The sequence below is a fragment of the Eschrichtius robustus genome, chromosome 12, assembly GCF_028021215.1.
Source record: "Eschrichtius robustus isolate mEscRob2 chromosome 12, mEscRob2.pri, whole genome shotgun sequence".
Classification (NCBI taxonomy): Eukaryota; Metazoa; Chordata; class Mammalia; order Artiodactyla; family Eschrichtiidae; genus Eschrichtius; species Eschrichtius robustus.
In genome coordinates, this window is record NC_090835.1 from 69599281 (window position 1) to 69622642 (window position 23362).

General features: G+C 37.6%; 1 protein-coding gene across 2 annotated transcripts in view; it reads right to left on the reverse strand.

The window, feature by feature from the left end:
- The window catches only part of FKBP5 (FKBP prolyl isomerase 5), a 99601-nt gene that overhangs the window by 13526 nt on the left and 62713 nt on the right, over positions 1-23362 (reverse strand). For both annotated transcript variants that reach the window (XM_068557420.1, XM_068557419.1), the window contains exons 5-7: positions 21077-21219; positions 20013-20127; positions 4761-4917 (exon numbers count right to left, since the gene is read on the reverse strand). In XM_068557420.1, the coding sequence (XP_068413521.1) occupies positions 4761-4917; positions 20013-20127; positions 21077-21219 (415 nt within the window). The remainder of the gene's footprint in view (positions 1-4760; positions 4918-20012; positions 20128-21076; positions 21220-23362) is intronic.

The window sequence follows — 23362 nt, forward strand, 5'->3', positions numbered from 1 at the left end:
AAATAAAACTTCAAAGAATTGGTGTATTTCCAGGCACCCCCTTCAGTATTTTGAGGCATCACATCAGCATAGAGCTATCATTTGCAAACTACACACATCAAAGGCCCTGAAGACAAACCAGATGTTGATCAGAAGATATAGTGCCAAGTATCACTGCGGTGTTTTTTTTTTAAGAAACCAGGCTACATTTAGTTTTCTTCTTCATATTCATATGTAATGCAACACCTGTACTCCTTGGGACAGCTTGCTTAATGTGATTTTAAATGTCACTGTCTCTTTTTCTGCTTGATTTTATATCTAGTTCTTTCTATAAAACAGCCATTATTTGACTATAAGGGCTTTCCCTGAAGCTTTATCAGGACCCAGAGAAGACAGGCACTATAATCATTAACAGTGCTGTTTGGGAGAGGTATGTTTTAATAAGCTTTTAACTTTAAAGTGCTGTCCCCTTCCAAAAGTACCACTTCCAGTCAGATAAATGGGGGAAAGGTGCATACATCAGGAAGGATATACATCCTCACAGTATTTCTTCAAGACTTTCAGAAAGCATACTAGAAAACAAATGTATAATCAAAAAGAACAGCCCCAGCAAACTCTAATACCTCATCAAGAGAAATACTCTGTACTGTATTCTCATAGCTCTCTGGCTATAACACTGTAAAACACTACACTTTTTAGCCAAAACTTACTGAATAAAATTACAGGGGATATATAAATTTGTTTTTTGGAATCATTTAAAATTTTAACACATCCAAGGCATTCGAGGGAGCACACATCTACTAGAATGGAAATTCTGATGGAGCTTTGTCTGTCTGGTTCAGTGGTTTCCCAGCATGTAGAACAATGCCCAGCATATCAGGAAAACGTTCATCAGAATATACTCTGCTCCATCTGTTTCAAGCAAACTACTCTTTAATATATGGAATGGCACTGCAAAAATCTTAGTAAACTCAAACTCTCAGGCTATGGTTTGAAACCAGGCCAAAACCAAGTTGATGTATTAATACCCTCAGTTTTCTCTGGGGCAAAAGGACTAGAGTGGGAACACTCATCTCTTGCTATTTGTACCACTTCTTTACTCCCTGCCTGAATTTTTCAGGAAGAAAATGCTTACTCATTTACCTCCCCTGTTACACAAGAAAATGGAAGCTGGAGCCAGAGAGAGGCACAGAGATGGAGTGAGAGCTGGTAGGAATGGGGTGTGGTAGTTTTTAATAGCAGGGCAAAGGGTATCTTCAGCAAAGAAATAAAAGAGGACATAATTACCAGTGGCCAACTGTAGGAAGTGGTGGCTACTTTTCTACTTTGAGCTCTTAGACCGATATATCTCCTATTTTGTTTCTGCCATCTGGTAAATAAAAGAACATTCCTTAACTGCTGGGAATCAGGTAGGCAGGTGAGTCCTCACTGAGCGTGTGTTTACTGACAGCATGTTCTATTTGGAGCCCTGTGCTAAACAGGTACAAATCCAACAGATGCTCTGGCACTTGCCTTAGACCAGTGGCTCTCAAAAGGGGTTAATCCCCCATCCCTACCAGGGACATCTAGCAATGTCTAGAAATTTGGGGTTTGTCACAGCTAGGAGGCTTCTGACTTCTAGTGGGTAGAGGTCAGGGACACTACCGAACATCTTACAGGACAGCTCCCCCAGCCAAGAAATATCCAGCCCCAAATGTCAACAGTGCTGAGGAGGAGAAGAGCTGCCTTACAACGCTTAAAAATAGGAGTTCCGTGGCTGGGGGCGAGGAGGGTGAGGGTTTGGGTCGAGGGCAGGCACCAAATTGTTCCGGTTATCATCAACGGGATTAAAGAAGACTAAGGAAGGATATGATTTCTACAGTCTTTCCTGGGTTCAAATGAAGAAACTCTGTGAAGACACATGTGGAACACATAATCCTGGGGAGGCGTAAGCTCATACCGAACTGTTTTGGGAGAATTTAACCTGACTTCCTATTTTACAGAAAGTTGTCTGATTTATGCTGGATTAGGCTGGGCGAGGAAGGACCCAGGGCACACAAATTCATCTGACTGAAAGACAGAACACCACAAGAGGAATTCTAGGCTTAACCAAAAGACAAGCTGGATTACAGTAACACAAGGAATCCAGTATCAATGTTCTTAAACTGACAGGTGCCTGCAGAGAACAGAGATACGAATAATGACTGCTAATGACCATTAAGCCTTTATGTGCATACAAGAAGCACTTGCACCTTGTATGCAACTGCTCTTACCAACTGCTTCCTTTTTACAGATGAAGAAACTGAGGCTCAGAGAGAAGTGCTTCCTGAGAATCACACAAAGAGGCAGTGGTAGAGCGAGGATTTAAATTCAGACTCTGTGTGTCCCAGAAAGTTGTTTAGTTTTTGACCCACACAGCCGCATAACTGAGATACTCTGGATCTTGGCAGCCTATGTTTTTGTTTGGGGTTGGTGCAGGACAGAAGATAAGGAAGAAAAAAGAAAAAAGCTAAAACTAGCCATACTTTACCTAAAACAAAAGAGCTTAATCAGTCACCGTATTTAAAACAACATTAAAGACATTGTCCTGATGAGAAGAGAGAAGATGGCTTCTCTGGAAGTGTTTTATGAATTCCTTACTCTGAAAACACCCTGCCAAGGAGTCTATCAGAATGAAAGAGAAGGTATATGCCCTGGGGTTTCTGGAGCATGAAATACAGATGACACTAAGAGTAACACAGAACACATATTTGCAACAGTCGTATTTATAGCCACACTCAGATGCAATGTATCTATTAAGTGGGACTCTGGTAAGACAAGCAAATTCACTGCACACGCTCACCGCATGCCCCGTGGGCAGGGATTCTCTATATACATGGATAATCTTACACAGCACCCGTGTGGACAGTCTCCTGGTGTAGACTCTGCACTTTAAATGACTCCTCAACATACTAAGCAACATCTTGAAGAGAAAAGAACATGTTCCTTTCTAACTATGCTAAATTATTTCCATAAAACATATGAAAAAACTTTTATATCTAGTAATTTATGAAAACTTGTCGACAACTTTTATGCCTGAAAAATCTACCATATGTTAAAACGGGGTTTCCCTTTCCTTATGGTCTGAGAGTAAAATGGAAGAGAGAGATAATCATCACAACAGCAATAATAGCTAACATACTAAGGGTTTGGCTGCGTCAGGCACTTTGCTACATTCTTTACATGCATTATCTCATTCAGTCCTCCACGACTTTGTATGGTAGATACCGTTATCCCCATTTTACATAAAGGGAAACTAAGGCTTAGGAGAGTCAAGTACACAGCTGGTAAGTTGCATGTTGTTTTTTTTTTTAATCGCTAATCATACAACAATTTAAACTTGCAAGGAACTATTTGCATTAATAAATATAAGGATAATTCCTGTTTCTCTTTGCCATTAAACTTGAGACATCTGTTCCCACAACTGGCTTGTCAGCTAGGTTAAAATATAATGAACCGATTCATATTATATGCTCACAATGTATAGAGAACTCATCCTCAAGGAACTTAGATCTGAAAACACATGGACATAAATACCACTCTCTTTATATGAGTTTAGAACTACTGTAACTTTGGAATGCTGGATTAAAAATAGTTAGATATTACTTGGATATGGAAGAGATAGCCTCTCTATGCACCACCTGAATTAAAAAGTTCCTTATAGAAAGAGAGAAACAGATTCACCTAAGTGAACTACAAATACATAGTAAATGTAAATAAAACACACTAAGGTGGGAATATACTAGTTGAAAAAGGAATAAGACAGAGAAAAAGAAGGTATTAAATAAAAGGTGCCTCAGTGAAAGCTCTAAAGGGTTCGAGGTGTAGAGCATTTTGCAAGGATTTTCAAGTGGGTAGTGGCATGACTAAAACATCACTTAAGAAATACGATTATGGCTCAAGTGTTAGGGCAAAGGTAAATATGCCACTGGATTACGACCGAGGCTACACAAAGGCAAGCAACTGTACAAAAGGCACAATATTACCTATTGGTAAGTCCAGGTCATCAAGATTCTCAATAACTCAAAATCCTACTGACTGAAATCCAAGGATCCAGAGAGGGAGAAGACATGAGATAAGCAGATGCACTTTCACACAAACAGAATCAAAACACCCTGGTTTCTCTCAAGGGTCCGTTTCTCAAGATAGAAGGGTTGGATTCATGGTATAATTTTAGATCTAAAAATAATACCAAACATGTTTTCACAAGAGAGACTGTTAGTGTCTGATAGTTCTAAGCTTGGTAGTGCTAATGGATATCCTTATGATGGGAAAAATTTAGGCAAAAATGAGTCATCTCCACTGCCTTTAGATCCAGGAAGAACACTCTTTTTTCAGGGAGTCTGTATAAGAACAGGTGGCACAAATTCAAGTGGTAATAAACCATCCAAATGCTTCTTCAACTTCTAACCCCCACATTTTACTGCCTCCTGCCTAATTTAGAGAAAAGGAGAGAAGGGGCAAGAGAATCACGTGAGAAGGGCCAACAGCTTCCTGTCTTGGCAATATGGCAGGCAAAACAAACAGAAAAGCAAAACCTGCCTGTCAGTCCTACCCTGAACACACATCAATCAAGTGAATACGCTTACAAATGTCTGTAATGTTATAGGGCCCATTAACTCACTCCGTGACTAACTGTAGCCTGATTTAATTAATCGTTTCCACTGTTGGCCTTAACTTCACTGAAAATATTGATTGAAAAAGCAAGTGTATCCCTGTTCTTTAGATAACTTCACTGTGTACTGAACTGGTATGCTGCTTACCGTGGTCCAAGATACAAAATACATTGTTCCTCACGCTGCATTTTCTCCAGGGCTTTGTCAATTCCGATTGGAATGTCGTGGTCTTCTCCTTCGCCAACTATGAACCCCACATCTCTGCAATCAAACATCCTTCCACCACAGCGGCCTTCCAGGTGGACTGAGGGAGAGGAGAAGGACAGTCAACAGAGCTGCTCTTCATGACTGGCTAATTCAGGGATGTGATAAATGAGTAGTTCCCCTTCCTCATTTCATCTAGAGACATAGGTATGTCTTGTTGAAGCTTAGTCCACCCAGTCTGGAAACTTAAGAGCAATCATACTTCTTTCTGTTTTAAGTTTAAACTTATAATTACTGATAACTACATCAGTAAGATAGCTTAGAGGATAATAAAGTGGAAACACAGGTTTAACTTAAACCTACTATATGACAGAGGTTTCCTCACCTATAACACAAGACAAGAAATACTAGATTATTTAATAGGTAATTATCAAAATGCCACAAACTTAGTATCAAGTATATAAAGGCTTAAACATTTATAACTGCATCTTGGCTTCGGATGCTTGAGTTGAAAAACAACCGAATGGCTATTTCCGCAGTGATATTAAAGGGTTAACTGAATATAGAAGCTCTTTTTTTTTTCTTTAAGAGTTTTAATCTCATTCACAAATATGTCTGAATAAAAATGAAAAGGCCAAAGGCAACATCATCAATAACTAACATATCTGTAATCCCTTAGTGCAGTAATAAATGTAAAATGTGAAGGAATCAATAGTCTACTATTACTCGACAAATCAAATTACTCAACCACCTCCTCTGAAATGTTAAGTGAAGAGGTCAATTTCTCAGGGCCTACTTCCTCATTGCACTCAAACTCAGCTCATTCCCAGGGTAATTTCACATTAGATAAGGGGCTTTTATGTTAATATAAAATAGGAAAACGCATACAGATATGTATTTTTCCCTTGGTTACTTAGACTTTTTCTTCTGGGATAAACAATTCTTTGAAACTTTCCATCTATGTTTAATATTACGGATATTCATTCCTTTCCATTTAGGTCTTTGACTCAATAAGAAAAATGGATGGCTTGTATGACAGCACAACAGTCGACAAGCAATGTAATAATTTGTCTTTCATAAGAAAATTCTTTATTCCTACTTCTGTAATATAATGGCCTTGATTCAAATGTAAGGAATTCCTAAAATGCTTCTTTTCTGAGACTGGTTGATCTACTTTAGATCAATAACTTGCTTTAGAGACTAAAAATCACTTGTTCTGTTACATTCGTTCCAGGAGACAATTATTTTCCAAATACAAATTCAATTCCAACTTACTCTACTTTTGAACTACTTGATCTCAAAGGTCCTTTGAAGCTCTAAAATTCTACGATTCTATGGCCCAGTAATATAACTCTCAATGTAGACCAGAAACCAGCTTCAAAGCTAATTCCTGTAGTTAATCATTTGATCAGGTTACCTTTAGCCCAGGCCTAGGAAATGAGAGAAACCCTGAAGAGTAAACAGCAGTGGCATAGACACTAGGGGCCGAAATGTCACATGGACATTTATGCTTTGAAGTTCTCTACCGTTTTCTAAGTCACTAGGATTAATACCACCCCGATTTGTTCCCGTTGCAGACATAGGGTGGAGTCGAAGACACTTGGGCCAAACTAGAGAAGGCCTGACTCTCGAGTCAGACCTTCTAAACAGGGGCAAGAGCTAGACTGGCTCTCAGGGTGGAGCTGGCATACAGAAATTTTGTTCTATGTCCCATACTCATAAATGCACATGACTCTCTATTAACTCACTTTTGGAATGTTCTAGATAAAATACAGCTTAGCCTGCAGCATAGTGAAAGTTCTTTTGAATTGGAAATAGTTTCAAAATAAATTCAACTTTATTATTTTCAAATACATACACACTAGAGAGGTTCTGCAAGGAATCCTAGGCTTAAGATATTTTTTTACTGGAGTTAAAAGCTGGTGTTTCTAAAGAATTTGAGAGTTTGAAAATTTGTGTTCTTAAATATTTTTAAATCTTCCCAAGAAATTTAATTTAGACTAACGTGATGATACTTTTCATGAAAAAAGATTTGCTGAGCAAAGTGAGTTTCGGCCCACATATTAGAGAGTATCTCAAGCATTGAGATTTATTATCCTAGTAGCTCACAACTTAGTTGACAGATCTTTTTGAGTGAAGTTTATTGTTAGAAGTGTTTTCCTCCCTGACGGAGAGTACATTTAGTGGGGGAGGAAACTATCAGTACATTCGTTGTGGTTTTTGGTTGATCAAGTTTGAATGTGTTTTCAAAACAGGAAATCCAGAGACTCTGTGGAGGATTCCTGCCTGTGTGTCAGTTTCCTAGGCTGGTTTTTCAGCTTGATGCATATACTTGATATTACAATTATATAAATAATTTCAGAAGTTCTCTTTACATGTGATAACCCTTCATATTAGGGAAAGAAAAGATTGGCTACTAATAAACATGTTGGGAAAGATAAGTCTAGCAAGCAAGCAAGCAAAAAAAAAAGTTCAAGTCAAAGTATAATGAAGGCATAATTAAGAAAGCAAAAAAAAAAGTTCACTGCAGCCGGTCTCTCTATGAGAAACAATATATGGTAGAACCAATGTTTTTGGCCACCTAATAGGGAAACATTTGCAATAACTCTTATAAATACTTACTACCTTATATAGGGACCAATCTTTTTTTTCTATTAAATCTTTTTTAAGTTGAACCTGAATAAGCACTACCTATAGTACCACAGAATCTTAAATTGATAAACTGATACGCATGCGTGCGTGCACACACACAGCAGTCTTTACGTGTATATATAAAACCTTTTAATACTGACATTATCTGGAATGTCAGAGCAAGAGGAGGTATCACAGCCTCAGGGAGTACAGTCCATTGATTCTTTACATCTACAAGTAGCAAACACTCTCACTAGATTAACTGGTTTCTAAAATTGGAACACTGGTGTGACAAGTTCTATAAGACAGCTGACAAGAACTCCACCCCACCTTGGAGCCGACTGCTGCAGCAGGGACCTCCATCATGGTGACAGATGCAGACATGCCTGGCTCCTATAGATCGAATTTTTTTTTAATTGTCTCGATAATTGCTACCAAAGAAAACCATGGCAGCTCTGGCTGTGGAAGACCTGTGGTTGCTTTTGACCTTGTATCGCTTAGTGCAAAAACTCATTTAATAAATATTTAATAATAACCATCATGACTCACTGGGAGCTTGGCCTCTAGGGCTCAGGAGGTCTGTTGCTAATTCCAACCAGCATGATTTACGGGAAGTAAATGATCTATGACGTGCCCAAAGAGAATAAAAGTACATACAGGATGCTTCTACTTAGGGTTTTTTTGGGAAGAGAAAGAAATACACAAGTTAAAAAGGGACAACATTTTCTCTTGACTTAAAGTCTACGTAACTTAAAGGGGGGAGGTCCTCCAAACCCCACGAAGTCAAACCGAACCAAATTACCCGAGCCTTGCTGCGCAATCCGAGTGTAACCACATCAAGTGAGCCGGGTCTGCTGCAAAACATCACTTAAACTGGAGCTCTGACTTATTGTTCTCTTACTGCCCTAGAGCAATTTTGTTTTGAAGAGCACAGAACACCCTGTTCTGAATGTGGCTGGCACATGAACTCGATGTGCTGACAGCAATTTGTACTCCGATTAAAATAGGGGGGAAAAGGAAAGAGTGCACTGCAGTAAGGAAAAAAACTGGAATGCCAAGAACCCGAAAACTGTATAGTTTGTATTTTAGGAAGCAAAACTGAGAAAGAGGCTCCATAACCTAAAAAAAAAAGTGCTGTAAACGCTCCAGCCTAAAGACGTTAGCTCTGGTAAGTGTCTGTTTTTCCCTTTTCTAATTATAGTAGTTGGTGTCTGATAGCTTTGCACTCATTCCCAAAACAATTACTGGGTCATGGGGATCTGAATGGGAATGTTGTAATGGCATTACGACTAGACAAGACTGGTCATTTAGCCAGAGAAAACCAGGTTGTGACAGGTTACTCCCACTCGGCAAGGGTTTTCTCTGCTGCCTAATTCATGCCAAGGGAGTTTCTCTCTGCCTGCATCTCCTGCCTAACAGAGCAAAGCATCCAAGAGACAGTGGGATCTTAATGACCCCCTGAAAAGGCAAATCCAGAGATGGATTTCTAAAATCAGGAGAGGCATATTAATCACTGATTAGAAGAGAAACTCTTCCCCTCAGGCATGGTGGTCAAATTTCCCCCAAACTGCCTCCTGTCCTCCTCTGTACCATTTTGTACTATGATGAACAAATACTACTGGAAGACTGCTCATGGCACTGAGGGGACAGATGCTAACTGAGAGCAGGTGTGGAACCTGGCTACTTGAACAGAATAACATTTATGCAAATGGTTATATGCCTTAGTCTAAACAGGAAGCATACACACAGCAATAAATTCTATACCAATACAAATCCTCACCACTCTCCTCTTTACACCAGACTGGATTCCAGTCCCATTCTGTCACTTAACAACTGTGGCTTTGGGCAAGGTCATTTCAATTATCTGAAGCTCAGTTTCTTCATCTATAGAACAGGGGAAATAATGTCAGCTAACTCCTAATTGTTGAGAGTATTAAATTAGGTATTGAATTAAAGCTTTTAGCCCAATACTTGGCATGCATTCATTTAATGTCAGGGTGGCTACTATGTGAAAATACTGTGTTATGTGTGGATAGACAGAGATGAACTCAATGAATGTTAGCTATGATTATTTTCCTGCAATTAGTGGTAAATTATACCAGATTAAACATATTTTAGAACTTGGTATAAGAAACCACTTAATGGCTCCACAGAGAGAGCTGTCAAAGTATGAATAAAATTCATAGTAGGCAAAGGCAATATCTTATTTTGTACCTCACAGTGTGTACAACTGTGTGTACAACACACAGTTCAGGGCCAGAAAGTAAATATTTATTTAATGATTAATCTGTAAACAGGGCATTAAGGAAAATGGTAGTAACTTTCACTCATTTATAGGAATTTTCCCTTTTGAATATGTCAGTACTCCTATTTTTAACAAATGCCAAGAGCTATTTAAATTCTTTACTGATACGGAGTTTTGTTTTTTAATACTATTCCAAAATAAACGGTCCACACTGGCTTAATTTCTTGATAACAAAAAGATTATTTTCTACTAAGATTTTACTCTACCCAAAGACTTGAAGATACCTTTTTAGAAGGAGCTATATAAATCCAAAATATATGAAAGAATAAACACTATCCATTTTAGACCCAAGAACCATACTACATTCTTTCGTGAAAATACATAATAAAATGGTTTCAAGAATCTGCTCTCTCTTACTGGACAAAATTTGCCAGGACATTCATAAATACTTCAAAAGCATGTGAAAAACAAACAAAACCCAAGAAACCCTCATAGCTCTATCAGATTTCAACCTGGGCATACATGAAATCTTTCCTCTATTTTCAATTTTTGGACCATTTTGGTCTTTGGCGTTTTATTTATAAAGAACACATAGCTAGATTTTGTTGTCATCACTGTGTTAACCTTATGAGAATTTCTGCCTTTAAAAGGTGACTTTATCTCATTCACATTTTTTGTAATCACTGACATGACTGATTTTATTCCTACAATCTTATTTTCGATTTCCTACATAATGTTTTCTTGTTATTCTTCCTTTATTACCTTTACTAGATTGATCAAACTTTCCTCGTTCCTTTACTTCCCCACTCCACGCAGGGTCGTTTGGAAGTTCTACATGTTATTCTTACTAGTACCTAATGTTAAATTTTAAACAAATCATTCAACACTATGTGTGTATATATATATACACACACATATATGTGTATATATATATATACACACACACATACATACACACATATACATATTTATCAATGTGAACTAATCAGCATAATCTCTCCTTGAATAAGAAAATCTTCTTAGACAATTTGCTTCCCCTCTTCATTTCCCTTCATTTCCCATTTGCACCTCATTTTGTTAATTACCATAGTTCCATACTGTTAAACAATTATTATTTTTAACATTATAGTTCTACCATTTCAGGGATCCAAATTCAGCTGTCATGTTATGGAAATTACTTTTATGCTCACTACTGTTTCTTATGCCTTGAGTCTTCACTTCTTGGCTTTATTTTTTGTGATGTTTTAGAATATCCTATAGTATTTTTTTTCAAAAAGGGCACAAGTCTGCATTGCATACTCCAAAGTTAATTTTGTTCTCATACTTAAGTGATAATTTGGCTGAGGATAGAAATTTAGGTTCAAAATATTCACAGTTACAGACAATGCTCAAAGCACTGTCTTTTAGTATTTAGTGTCACAAGTAAGAAGTCTGATGTCATTCTGATTCTCATTCCTTTGCATATAGCTTATTTCTCCCTGGAGGAGTTCAAAATTTTCTTTTAAGTTATGGAATTAAGAAATTTCACCAGATATATATACAATGGAATATTACTCAGCCATAAAAAAAAAAGAATGAAACCTTGCCACTTGCAAAAACACAGATGGACCTAGAGGGTATTTATGCTAAGTGAAATAAGTCAGACTAAGACAAATACCCTATGATTTCACTTACATGTAAAATCTAAAAAAACAAATGAACAAATTTAACAAAACAGAAACAGAGTTACAGATACAGAAACAAACAGAGGGATGAGAGAGGGGTAGGGGGATGAGTGAAATAGGTGAGGGAGATAAAGAGGTACAAATATTGTTAGAAAATAAATGTCAGGGGATGTAATGTACAGCACAGGGAATATAGTCAGTAATACTGTAATAACTTTGTAAGGTGACAGATGGTAACTAGACTTATCATGGTGATCATTTTGTTAATGTATAAAAATACTGAATCATTATGTTGTATACCTGAAACTAATATATTTTAAGTCTATTATACTTCAATAGGAAGGAAGGGAGGGAGGAAGGAAGGGGAAATTTCACCAGGATGTATATAGGTGAAAAAGCACTCCTTACTCCTGTGTGCCACCATCAACTGGCCCTTTCAATCTTAAGATTCTTCTATCTTGGGGCTTCCCTGGTGGCGCAGTGGTTAGGAATCCGCCTGCCAATGTGCGGGACATTGGTCTGGGAAGATCCCACGTGCCACGGAGCAACTAAGCCTGTGCGCCACAGCTACTGAACCTGTGCTCTACAGCCCGCCAGCCACAACTACTGAGCCCGCATGCCACAACTACTGAAGCCTGTGTGCCTAGAGCCATGCTCCACAACAAGAGAAGCCACCCCAATGAGAAGCCCACGAACCACAACAAAGAGTAGCCCCCACTTGCCGCAACTAGAGAAAGCCCAGGTGCAGCAACGAAGACCCAACGCAGCCAAAAAAAATGAAAACAAAAAAAACTGTGTGAGAGGTAAATTCTTTAAAAAAAAAAGATTCTTCTATCTTTCTCTAGGAAACCTTCTTCCATTACACGTTTGGTTAGATACATATCGTCTATCCTTGATTTATTATCCCAGTCTTCTAAGTTTTCTTTCGCTTTTCATCTCTTTGGTTTTTTTTTTTTTTCTTCCCTCTGTGTTCTGAGATATTCTTCACTATCCTTCGTATCACTAATTCAAGATTCTGGGACTGTCCATTTTGCTTTTCAACCCTTCCTCAGAGTTCCAATTTTGATAATCATATTCTTAATTTCCAGATACTTTCTTATCTTCTTTTTCAGAGAAGCTGATTTTTCTGACTCATGAATTTAATATCCTGTTAAATATCTCTGAAGATACTAATTAGTATTTTGAAAGTTCTCTTCTATTTTTTCTCAGTCCACCTCAGTGCTTCCGTTTCATGGTATTTGCTGATGATTCTGTATTGTTTGGTCATGCTTTATAAAGGAAGGATTCAGAAAGAGCAAGTGATTTTAGTTACCTGACACGGTTTTTCTAAGCCGTTGGATATACTTCCATGTTATGCCTTTTCGCAAGAGGAGTGGGCTGATCATGCAGATCTCTGGGTGAAGATCCCAAAGATATTTATTGAGCATTTACTACGTGCTGAGCATCATGTGCACAGGAAGGCTGGGGACACCTTTTTCCACTGGTGATGTAGGAAAAAGTTTTACTTCAGGAGCAAAACACTTCAGCTTACTTACTGTTGTGCAGAGCTGCTTTCACTTTTTTCCCCTTCAAATCTGTTTTAAAAGCTCAAAGATACTTATGTTCTCATTCTGTAGTCCAAGTCCTAACACATGGAGCCTTCTGAGGCAGATCCCTACTTTACTTTAGAAATTTGGCCTTATTGGCTTTAGCTTGGGAGCAAAAGTCACAGCCAGGCCCTAGAGTAGTAATTCTCAATCCTTGGCTGCAAACTAGAATCACCTGGGGAGTTTTTTGTTTTTTAAATACTTTTGCCTGGAGTTCCATCCTTTGAGATTTGTTATTCTTATTTAACTGGTCTGGGCTGAGACCTGGGCAACAGAATTTTAAAAGCTCCCCAAGTAATTCTAAATTCAGCCAAAGTTGAGAACCACTACACTACAGGCTTACTAGCCCAGCTGTTCCATATTGTTTTATAACAACCCTGATGATTACCCCATAGCCTGCCTTGGCTCCCCTGCACCAGCTGACTAAGCTTGGAGTTCTGCCCAAGCTTGTTGAGAAGAACAGTATGTACCTCTGCAGAGGTCTTCTCTACACCTGTTGTGGGTTGGGTTTCCTGAGTCTAGTTTCCATCAGTCCAATTTTATCTACTTTACGTATTCCAGAAATTCTCCATAATTTCTGATCCACTTCTTGTAGTCTTCCTATTTTCCACCACCAATACGGATTTCCTCCTCCTTTTTTGAAATCATTCTCCACCCCTCCCCTCCCCATCTCTCATTTCAGTGGGATTTGCAGAGGGAAAGGAGGTGAGAGGGAAAGGTACTCCAACAACTTGAATCCCTGCAGATCACTCTGTTGAAATTTTCACATTTGAAAATACTCCCGATTGTCTGCATTCTTTGCATTCAGATGTGGCTGAAAGCACTGTGAGGCAAGAGAGTCACACACAGCTAGCATTTTGATGTGCCTACTCCAAGCACGGAAGTTAACTCAGAAGATGTGAGAGATGGGAGCTGGGGGAAGAGGAGCCGGTAGCTATTCAGAGCCTTATGTCAGATTGGCTTTTCTAAGAAAGCAAAGCTTAAAAGTAACAATGTAGCCACTACAGGCAATGAAGCTAAAGTATGATGACTAAAGTATCAGTCATCATGATAATGTCAATTAGAGTACCTTAGAACACAGTGACTTTTTTTAATGGAAAAAGGACAACACTGAATAAAAATTACAAGATGGTCATCTTAATTGACATAAAGCACACTGGAACAGAATCTAAAAATTGATTTGCAAGCATTAGGATCCTGATGGAGTAAAAATCACAATTTCTTTGAGAAAGAATAAATTCTGTCAAACTAATGTAAATTCTCTCTTCCCCAAAGAAATTATTAAAAGGACGCAAAAGATCACAATTCAATAAAAGCCTTTTGATTCAGTCCATAACTCTGTTCTTCAGAAAACAAACCAGCAAAAATCCTGGAGAAATATGATTTAGGTAACATCACTAAGAAGATATATAATTATTTTTAAGACTGTTAGTGAAGACAAACTGATCATGGGTTCTAGGTCAACCCTGGTAGAGACAAAATAATTTGCTGATGGACTGGCTGTAGAATATAAGAGAAAGAGAAGTTTATTTCCTTAAATCTATTTAAAGGAAGCAAAATAAATGATATAAACATTTATTTAGAGGAATAAATTTATTTAGAGAAATAAATGTATTTATTTATAGAAAAAAGAAACTAAGTGTCTACCATGTATTAGGCACCTTTCTTCCCTTAACTGTCACAACAATCTGTGGGGGTAAAAGATTATTATTCCCATTTTACAGATGAGAAAGCTGTATGCTCAAGGTAATTAAGTAACTTGTCTAAAGTCATAAAAATATCAAGCAGTGATTCCAAGATTCGAAATTCACATCTATCACTTCCAAAGCCTGTGTGCCCCCTCCCCCTGCTATTCACTGTACCTTTACACAGAAATGACAGAAACTTGGTCACTCTTGTGTATCTATAATGACATATCATAATGGATGATCACTGTCTATAGTTTTTCTTTCACTGTGGAACTGGCTTTAGTTCTAGGATTTCTACTTGGTTTTGAATCTAATAATATATGGGTGATGGTACAAAAAAAAGGCAAACCAGCAAAGTGAAGACTGAGTAGACTTCAAAAGGAACAAGGTGATCTTGGCTTCTGACAGAGACCACTTTTGAGTCAACCTTCTGTCCTCCTCCCAAACACAGCCAACTGGTTTCAAAGAGGGAAAGCAGGACACCTTAACCTTGATAAGTGACAATACAATAAATTTTTATAAAATTGATCTGTTCCAGAAAACCAAAGAGGGCTTTTGGGAGAAAAAGTAAGAATAAACCATTTACTCTAAAATTTCCCAGGAAAGTACAATCTAACAAGATGAGAGATAAAAAAATTAGTCGTTGCCCTTTCTTAATACATTTAGAAACAGAAAAAATAAAATTGTATAAAGGATTATTCACATACAGTAAAAATTCTATTCATTGTATATTATCCTTCATGCAAAAAGGGGACATAAAAAACACATGTATCTGCTCATTTCTGCAAAAAAATACAATAATAAACCAGGAACTAATGAGATTGGTTACCTATAGGAGGTAGGAAGGAACAGAGTGGAAATAATGAGGAAATGGGAACAGGTTAGTAGGGATGAGGGGGGAATAACACTTCTGAGTATATCTTTTTGTATCATCTAGAATCATGGTAATGTTTCATACACCCAAAAAACAAATAAATAATTAAAACCTACCAGAGTGTGGGGGGAACCCCAATGGAAGGTAAACATAACAAATGAACTTAACTGTATTACAAATGAATAACGTAACCATACTGAAGGGAATGAGGATGAAAGAACTAACCTAAGTTGGAAAACAGTATTTTCAATGTATGCTATAGGCTAATGACAAAAGGAAGTACACTCAGATATTTCCTACTTAGGAAAAAAATTTTTTTTAAATATTTATTTATTTATTTAGGCTGTGCTGGGTCTTAGTTGCAGCATGCAGGATCTTTGTTGCAGCATGCAGACTCTTAGTTGCAGCATGGGTGCAGGATCTAGTTCCCCGACCAGGGGTCGAACCCAGGCCCCCTGCACTGGGAGCATGGAGTCTTACCCACTGGACCACCAGGGAAGTCCCAGGAAATTTGTTTTTCACAGGGGTATGGGTTAGCAATTCTGAAACTACTTTCTGTATATACCATGATTGAGCAAATAAATAAATATACTGTGGATAATGAGAGCCAGGTTTCTCACTGTTGGAGAAAGCAATTTCAAAGAAGCAAAGAGAGGAGGCTAAAACAAATCTGTGGTGGGCTGAAATTGAAAGTGTCAGTATGTACTCATAGTTTTTAATATATATATACAGACTAATACAGAAGTACACATAGATGTGTATATATGCATGTCAAGATATATGTATTTTCTAGCTCTGTTAAGAGGTTCTAAAAGCAATAACATTCCATAGCATGAGTACACCTAGCACCCAGATCTTCATTTCTAAATACCATTCTCCAGTGAAAGGAATCAGCTCCTTGGAGGAATGGCTGATTCCAGACCAGGGGCAGGAAAATTACCAAATAAGCCCTAAGCATCTAGTCGTGTCATAAGTAAGAAAGTGCTCAAGAAACAATGTTGAAAGGACCAAAGACCCAAGTTGAAGGAGTTTCCAATGGCCAAATCTGGGACAATCTGAGCAACAAAATAAATAAGAATAGTAATGAATAATAACCTACAGAATAAAATGATATCCATGGGTCAATACTGATATAAATAAACAACTGAATAAACAGGGGAGAAGAGGCAGCTCTTCCTTACAGCAGAATTCTAATTAAATGTAGAAGAAACAGTGGACATAGAAAAATCACCATTAGGCAAATACCACAGTAATAACTGTTGCATACAAAAATCATTCATGGATGCTAAAATTAGTGTGTGAAGGTGTGATGTAAAAGAGGTTATCTGCATAGTTTCCAAGTATTTCCTTCCCAATGAGATACTCAGTAATTAGAGAGAGAAAAATAGTAACTTTACAGTGGAGAAACATGGCAGACCCCAACTTAACCAAGTGGCCCAAGTTAACATCAACAGTAATGGGACATCAATGTCATGTACTTCCTGATAATGATGAACTGAGACGGGCACAACACTTATGTATTTTTCCAAATATGCATAGCCTCAATCTAATCAGGGGAAAACATCAAACCAACCCAAATGGAGGGATATTCTACAATAATTGGCCTTCAATTACTTAACTTTAACTTCGAAAGTGTTAAAGTCATGAAAAACACAAAGACTGATCAACTGTCACAGATTGGAGGAGACAAGGAGACATGACAACTAAATTACAATGTTCGATCCTGAATTTGATGGTGGACTTGAAAAAGGACATCAGCGTGGCAACTGGTGAAATTCAAATAAGATTTGTAGAATAGTTAATAGCACTGAATCAATGTTAATTTCCTGATTTTGATAAAAGTACTGTGGTTAAGGAAGATGTCAACATTAGGGGAAGCTGGGTGAAGCATATAAGGAAATTCTCTGTACTAGTTCTGCAACTTTTCCATAAGTCAAAAATTATTTCAAAATGAAAAGTTAAAAAAATGACTCCAATTGAAAATATTACCAAAAGCAAGATTTGATTTAATTTAGCCTGCTCCAAAGTTAACTCTACAATGGTAGTTTTGTGGTATTGCCTATAACTGGGAAGTTTTTCCTTTTAATTTAGTTGACAAAAACCTCCAATTTTAAAATATATAAATTGTTAAATCTGGGGAGTCACTGTATCACAGGGGGAAAAAAACCCTCTACTTCTGTATATGTTTGAAAATTTTCATAATAAAAATTTAAAATACATGTTATAGACAAGATTTTTAAGTGCTTGTTAATATATTGAGGAGAATTTTCTATCATTCCTATAACTTTCATAAACATTTAGAATTCTATCAGGAATTTTTCAGGCTAGTAGGACCTTAAAAATTAAGGCGTCTACCCCTGCGTCATTGGACAGCAAAGAAGCTAATGCCAGAGAGGCAACGTCTAGTTAGAGTGGGCCAAAGCCTGAACCCTATCTTCCGGCTCCTGGTCCAGGTATTTCGCCAACACTATACACCTGAGCGCTTCTTCATTTATTCTAAAACTTATCAAGAGTGATAACTATCACTTTAACTACAATAGAACAGTAATACTATTTATAACTGTTTCCAATTTAAAAAAAAAACCTAAATTTGAACTAATTTGCCAGACTCGTGGAAATGAAACATGCGTTCAAAGTAGAATGTAAAATAATGTTGTGGTTCAATATGCAACATTAAAGATGAGAAAATCAACTATTCTAGTTTGCATTTTAAAAATGAACTCTTTAGGCCTTTTATATTGATAATATCAACAGTTCACGTTGCCATCCTTATTTAGTGATTTGATTTTTTTTAAATTCTTCTTATTTATTTTTATTTTTGGCTGTGTTGGGTCTTTGTTGCTGCACGCAGGCTTTCTCTAGTTGTGGCGAGCAGGGGCTACTCTTCATTGCGGTACGCAGGCTTCTCATTGCAGGGGCTTCTCTTGTTGCGGAGCATGGGCTCTAGGTGCGCGGGCTTCAGTAGTTGTGGCTCGTGGGCTCTAGAGCGCAGGCTCAGTAGTTGTGGCACACTGGCTTAGTTGCTCCGCGGCATGTGGGAACTTCCTGAACCAGGGTTGGAACCCGTGTCCCCTGCATTGGCAGGCAGATTCTTAACCACTGCGTCACCAGGGAAGCCCAGTGATTTGATATTTTTAAGGGAAGTATTTCTTTCTTTCTTTTTAAAATTTAAAAAGTTTTTTTGGCTGCGCCACGCGGCTTACAAAATCTTAGTTCCCCAACCAGGGACTGAACCCGGGCCATAGCAGTAAAAGTGCCAAGTCCTAACCATTGGACCACCAGGGAATTCCCTTGATTTTTTTTTTTTATAACTTAAAAAAAATTTTTTTTAAATTTATTTGTTCTATTTATTCATCTTTGGCTGCATCGGATCCCCGCTGCTGCACACGGGTCCCCTCCAGCTGTGGCAAGCGGGGGCCACTCCTCGCCGTGGCACACGGGCCCAGTTGCTCTCCCGGACCAGGGATTGAACCCACGTCCCCTGCATTGGCAGGCGGACCCCCAACCACTGTGCCACCAGGGGAGCCCTCCCATGATTTTTTTTAATGGAAGTATTTCTTTATGTTTTCTCACTACTGTCTTTTTTGAAGTACTTCAACTCAGTAAATGCCACCTTGCAAACATTTATCCATGCAGAAAGCATTTACTGAACAACAAATGTGTGTAAGGCTCTGTAGGTGATGCTGGAAACAAAAAGATGAAGAAAGATTCTGGTCCTCCAGCACTCACTGTATACTAGGGAAATGGGCAGATGCTGATTAGAGTATAAAGTGACAAGTAGTGTACACAGTGGTACACACAATGTGTGTACACCTCCCTCTGGGAGGGTGGAAGGGTGCTCAGTTAATCCAGTCCTCAGTCCTGTCCTTATATCCAACTTATTAGCAAATGAAGAAAATGGAATAGCTTCAGGTCACTCAATAAATGACAAAGCAGAGCTTGAACCCAGGTCTCCTGACACAGAACAGAATAAACTATTCTCCTGTTTTGATCTAACTAAAATGATGAACTGTTTTTTATCTTGATGACAGCCAGTGAAATGGGTTTGATAGCCCTGACGGGCATTACAATCTACTACTCTATTTAGTAACTCTGTAACCTTGGGTAATTTACATAACTTCTCTGAACTCACTTTTCTCACCTAGGGATAATAAATCATAGCTCAAAAGGTTATTGTGAGAAATAAATGAATAATATATAAGGCAACTAATATAGCTGTTGGCACACCAAGGAGTCCACAGACTAAGAATTCCTTGATGGATGGGCTTACCTTTTACTTACTGTTTTGAGTTTGAAGAGGCTGGTACAGTTCTTGGCACACACAGGTTGAATGAATATTTACTAAATGAAGTCACTTCTAAATAAATGTTGAATTTAAAACTATTAAGAGATATATATTCAATATATTTATTTTTATAGACAGATTTTTAAAAACGAAATCTCCATTTCATCCACATAATTGGAACCCACCTTTTAAGGACCAGTTCCCCCTCGCAGCAGTACTTACTTTCTACTGTCGCTCCTTCGTTTGGGTTTGAATACCCTTCTCCTTTCCGTTTGATTCTTCGGATAATACCTCCATCTTCAAATAAATCCTCTCCTTTGAAATCAAGAAGCTCAATCTAGAAAGGAAAAAGGGATCTGACTGAGAACGGACCAAAAAAGCAATTTAACATACTTAAAGGCAAGGGCAACCACTCTCCTTTCATTTTACAAAATCTCTGTTTTATATTTATCTGTGCTTCTTAGTTATTGGAAAAGTAGGGAAAAAAGAACACTGCACTTTTCAATACCTGGAAAGAAACTTCATGTAATGATAATGTCTAGGACTACATCCTGTGGGGCTGCCGTGCAAAGACAGACAGGAAATACTAGGAAAACTGCTTTGTGGGCAAAAAGCCAGAGTGACACAGTGCTGGCCCAGACTATTTTGTCTGACTCTAGAGGCCACCACTTTTTCACCCCAGATTCATGGAATGCCCTTCTTAAAATTAAGACTAAATCTTATGAATCAGGCCTACAACCAACTAAAGGTGTATTTTACCTAGTTACAATGTTTCAGGCATTTCCCCTCTTTAATTTTTTAATTAGGTATGGCCAAATATGTATAATTCAACACAAGATGAATAACATTTTATCACCATCTACTGCTTCTAATGAGGAAGTGAGATCTGTGACATTTATAAACCTGTGTAATATGAAAATAGCTTTACAACTTGCTTTATAGCTTTAGGTATAGTTCAACATGTATCTCCCACATTTCCATCCTGTCTTCTGATCAGGTTTGAGTATGTCATAACTCACACCACTGACCAGAACCTTTGTTTCTAAGCCTGCTGTCTTTTGTTTATTTGGATATGACCGTTTTCTGCCAGAGACACGTTTCTAAGAAAGCACTGGCACACATCCCTTGGGTTTGTGGGAAACAATTCAAGAAGCCAAGCTCCAAAATAAGTAAGTTGGATCTGATTCTCAATAGCAAGCTCAGCTCCTTGTTCCACTGCCTGTTGCTTTGGAGCCAGCACTATAGTAGAGCAGATGCTAACAAGGCAACATCACACACATACTTGCCTCAAAAAAGAGAGTTGCATTCGAGGGAATTTTGGGGAGACTGCCAGCCGAGCCATATGCATATTCTGGTTTGCACAGTAAATGACAGATCTCTCCTTTCTTCATGGTAGCCACCCCAATGTCCCATGCCTTGATAACTTGGCCTAGGAGAAAGGAAAAAGTGGTTGAAAGCTATAGGCCATATTTTAAAAGACTTAACTGTCACGAAACAAAAGTTCAAACAAATTTCCAATTCCTTACGCTACATACTATTCAGCTAGGAAGTAGGGGCTAAAAAAAACCTCAGTAAGACCTATACACTAAGAAATAAATTGTGATTTTTTTTTTTTGAGGGCTATCAGAGAAGATTCTCTGCTGAGAAGGATGAAAGTAGTATCAGTTTCTAAACTGCTCAAAGACTAAGTCTTTGAAAAGTGGCCGTAACATCATCTTTGAAATGTGGCTGGGCTGCAGTTGTTGCTTAATTTATAATTTCAACCATAAGAATAAGTGCGTGTTTTCTACGCAGAAATGGAACAAAAATAGTATAGAAAATGGAATTTGTCCTAAGAAAGCTTATAATTTAGTTGGGCAGACAAAAACAACAAACAAGAAACCGGAAAAGTATAAATTGTATAAAAAGGCCCATGGAACAGATTTCTTCTCAAAATTTAGTGTAAGAAAAAAAGTGGGTTTTGCTTTTCTAAAAAAAACCCAGAATATGTGTCCTTTTTTGCCAAATCACAAGAAGTACAGAACTCAGAATTTTTTTTTTTGCCTACTTTCAGGAAACAAAGCTTACTGCTCAGCTGTAGAACTATAGTAACCTATATAATTGTAATTGTATCTTACAATAAGCAGTCCCAAATCCTTTGGGAAACAATAGAAAATGTACAAAATTTCAAGGGATAATATACAAATTTGAGGTGCTATGTCAAAGACTTAAGTATTCAAAGTGAGATCGGGTAATAAGCAATGAACTCCAGAGAACGTGAATTTTGAAGAGAGCTGTTATCTTGAACTGAGAAGTGATGTTAGGATTAGAGTAAGGATGATTAGAATAAGGGGAACCCTATACTAAGGTATGTAAGTAGATATGGACAAAGCATTTGTGACTCATGACTTCAGCTTAGTCTTAGGCATTACAACTTTTCAAAATATCAGATACACTTATTTTAGTTAAAAGTGTATATAAGGTATACATGCCAATTATTAAAACACACATGAGAGAAAGATATAAGTGAAAGGTAAAAGGTCATCCATTCCCTCCTTAAAAGAAGCCACTGTTATGTTTTTTTGGTATCCATCCACTGTGTGCTGTCGCTTTTAAAAAAATTTAAAACACAAATGACAGCATACTATACATTCAGTTCTGAACTGTTTTCTCATTACATAGATATATATTTTAATTATATAGAAATATGTTATAAATAAATATATAATGTTTATAATTTATTCATTTATGTGTATATACATATCTTTATCCATCAGCAGATAGGATATGCGTTTTAGGGGTTAGATGTGCAGCCTGCTTTAACTTCAGACTGACTAAATTAGAATACCAGGTCGGCCCCATATTAGTTGTGTGACCTTGTGCAAGTTTCCTCATCTGCAAAATGTAGATAATAATAGTACCTGCCATATAGTTGTTACAAGAATTATTAGATAAAATATGTCAAGTGCCTGGCATATAATATGTATTTAATAAAGGATAGTTATCATCATCATCGTAAATACATACTGATCTACTTCATTCTCAGTGGCTTCATAATATTCCAGTCACTCTACTATTGAGACACATTGCCAACAGTACTCTAATAAGGATTTTTGTCCCTTCTGTTTGCCTATTTTGTGCAAGTATATTTGGAAGGTAAATTCCTAGAAGTGCAAAGGTGATGTGCACTTTCCATTTGATAGATATTGCCCAACTGCCCTTCCAAAAGGGCTACATCAATTTATATGCCCACACACGGTTCCAATGTGGAAACAGTCTAGAATCATCAGAATAAATGTAAAGTCTGCTGTTGACAGGCTGCTCTACTGTCACTGATGCTCTTCAAAGACGGCAATGGTTTCAGCGTGGGCCATTTAGAACAATTTTTTTTTTTTTTAACTCTCAACTCCGATATTTTAAGACAGATACCTTACACCCTCTTTCAGGAAATCTTTATATTATGGGGTTACTACTGTATATTTGTTCAAGGCATTCAGCCAATTACTGAGGAGCAAAGGTCTGTCTAGGTACTAAAAATACAAAGGTGGCTGTTCCCTTCTTCCTTCCAAGAAACATGCAATGTAGTATGGCTA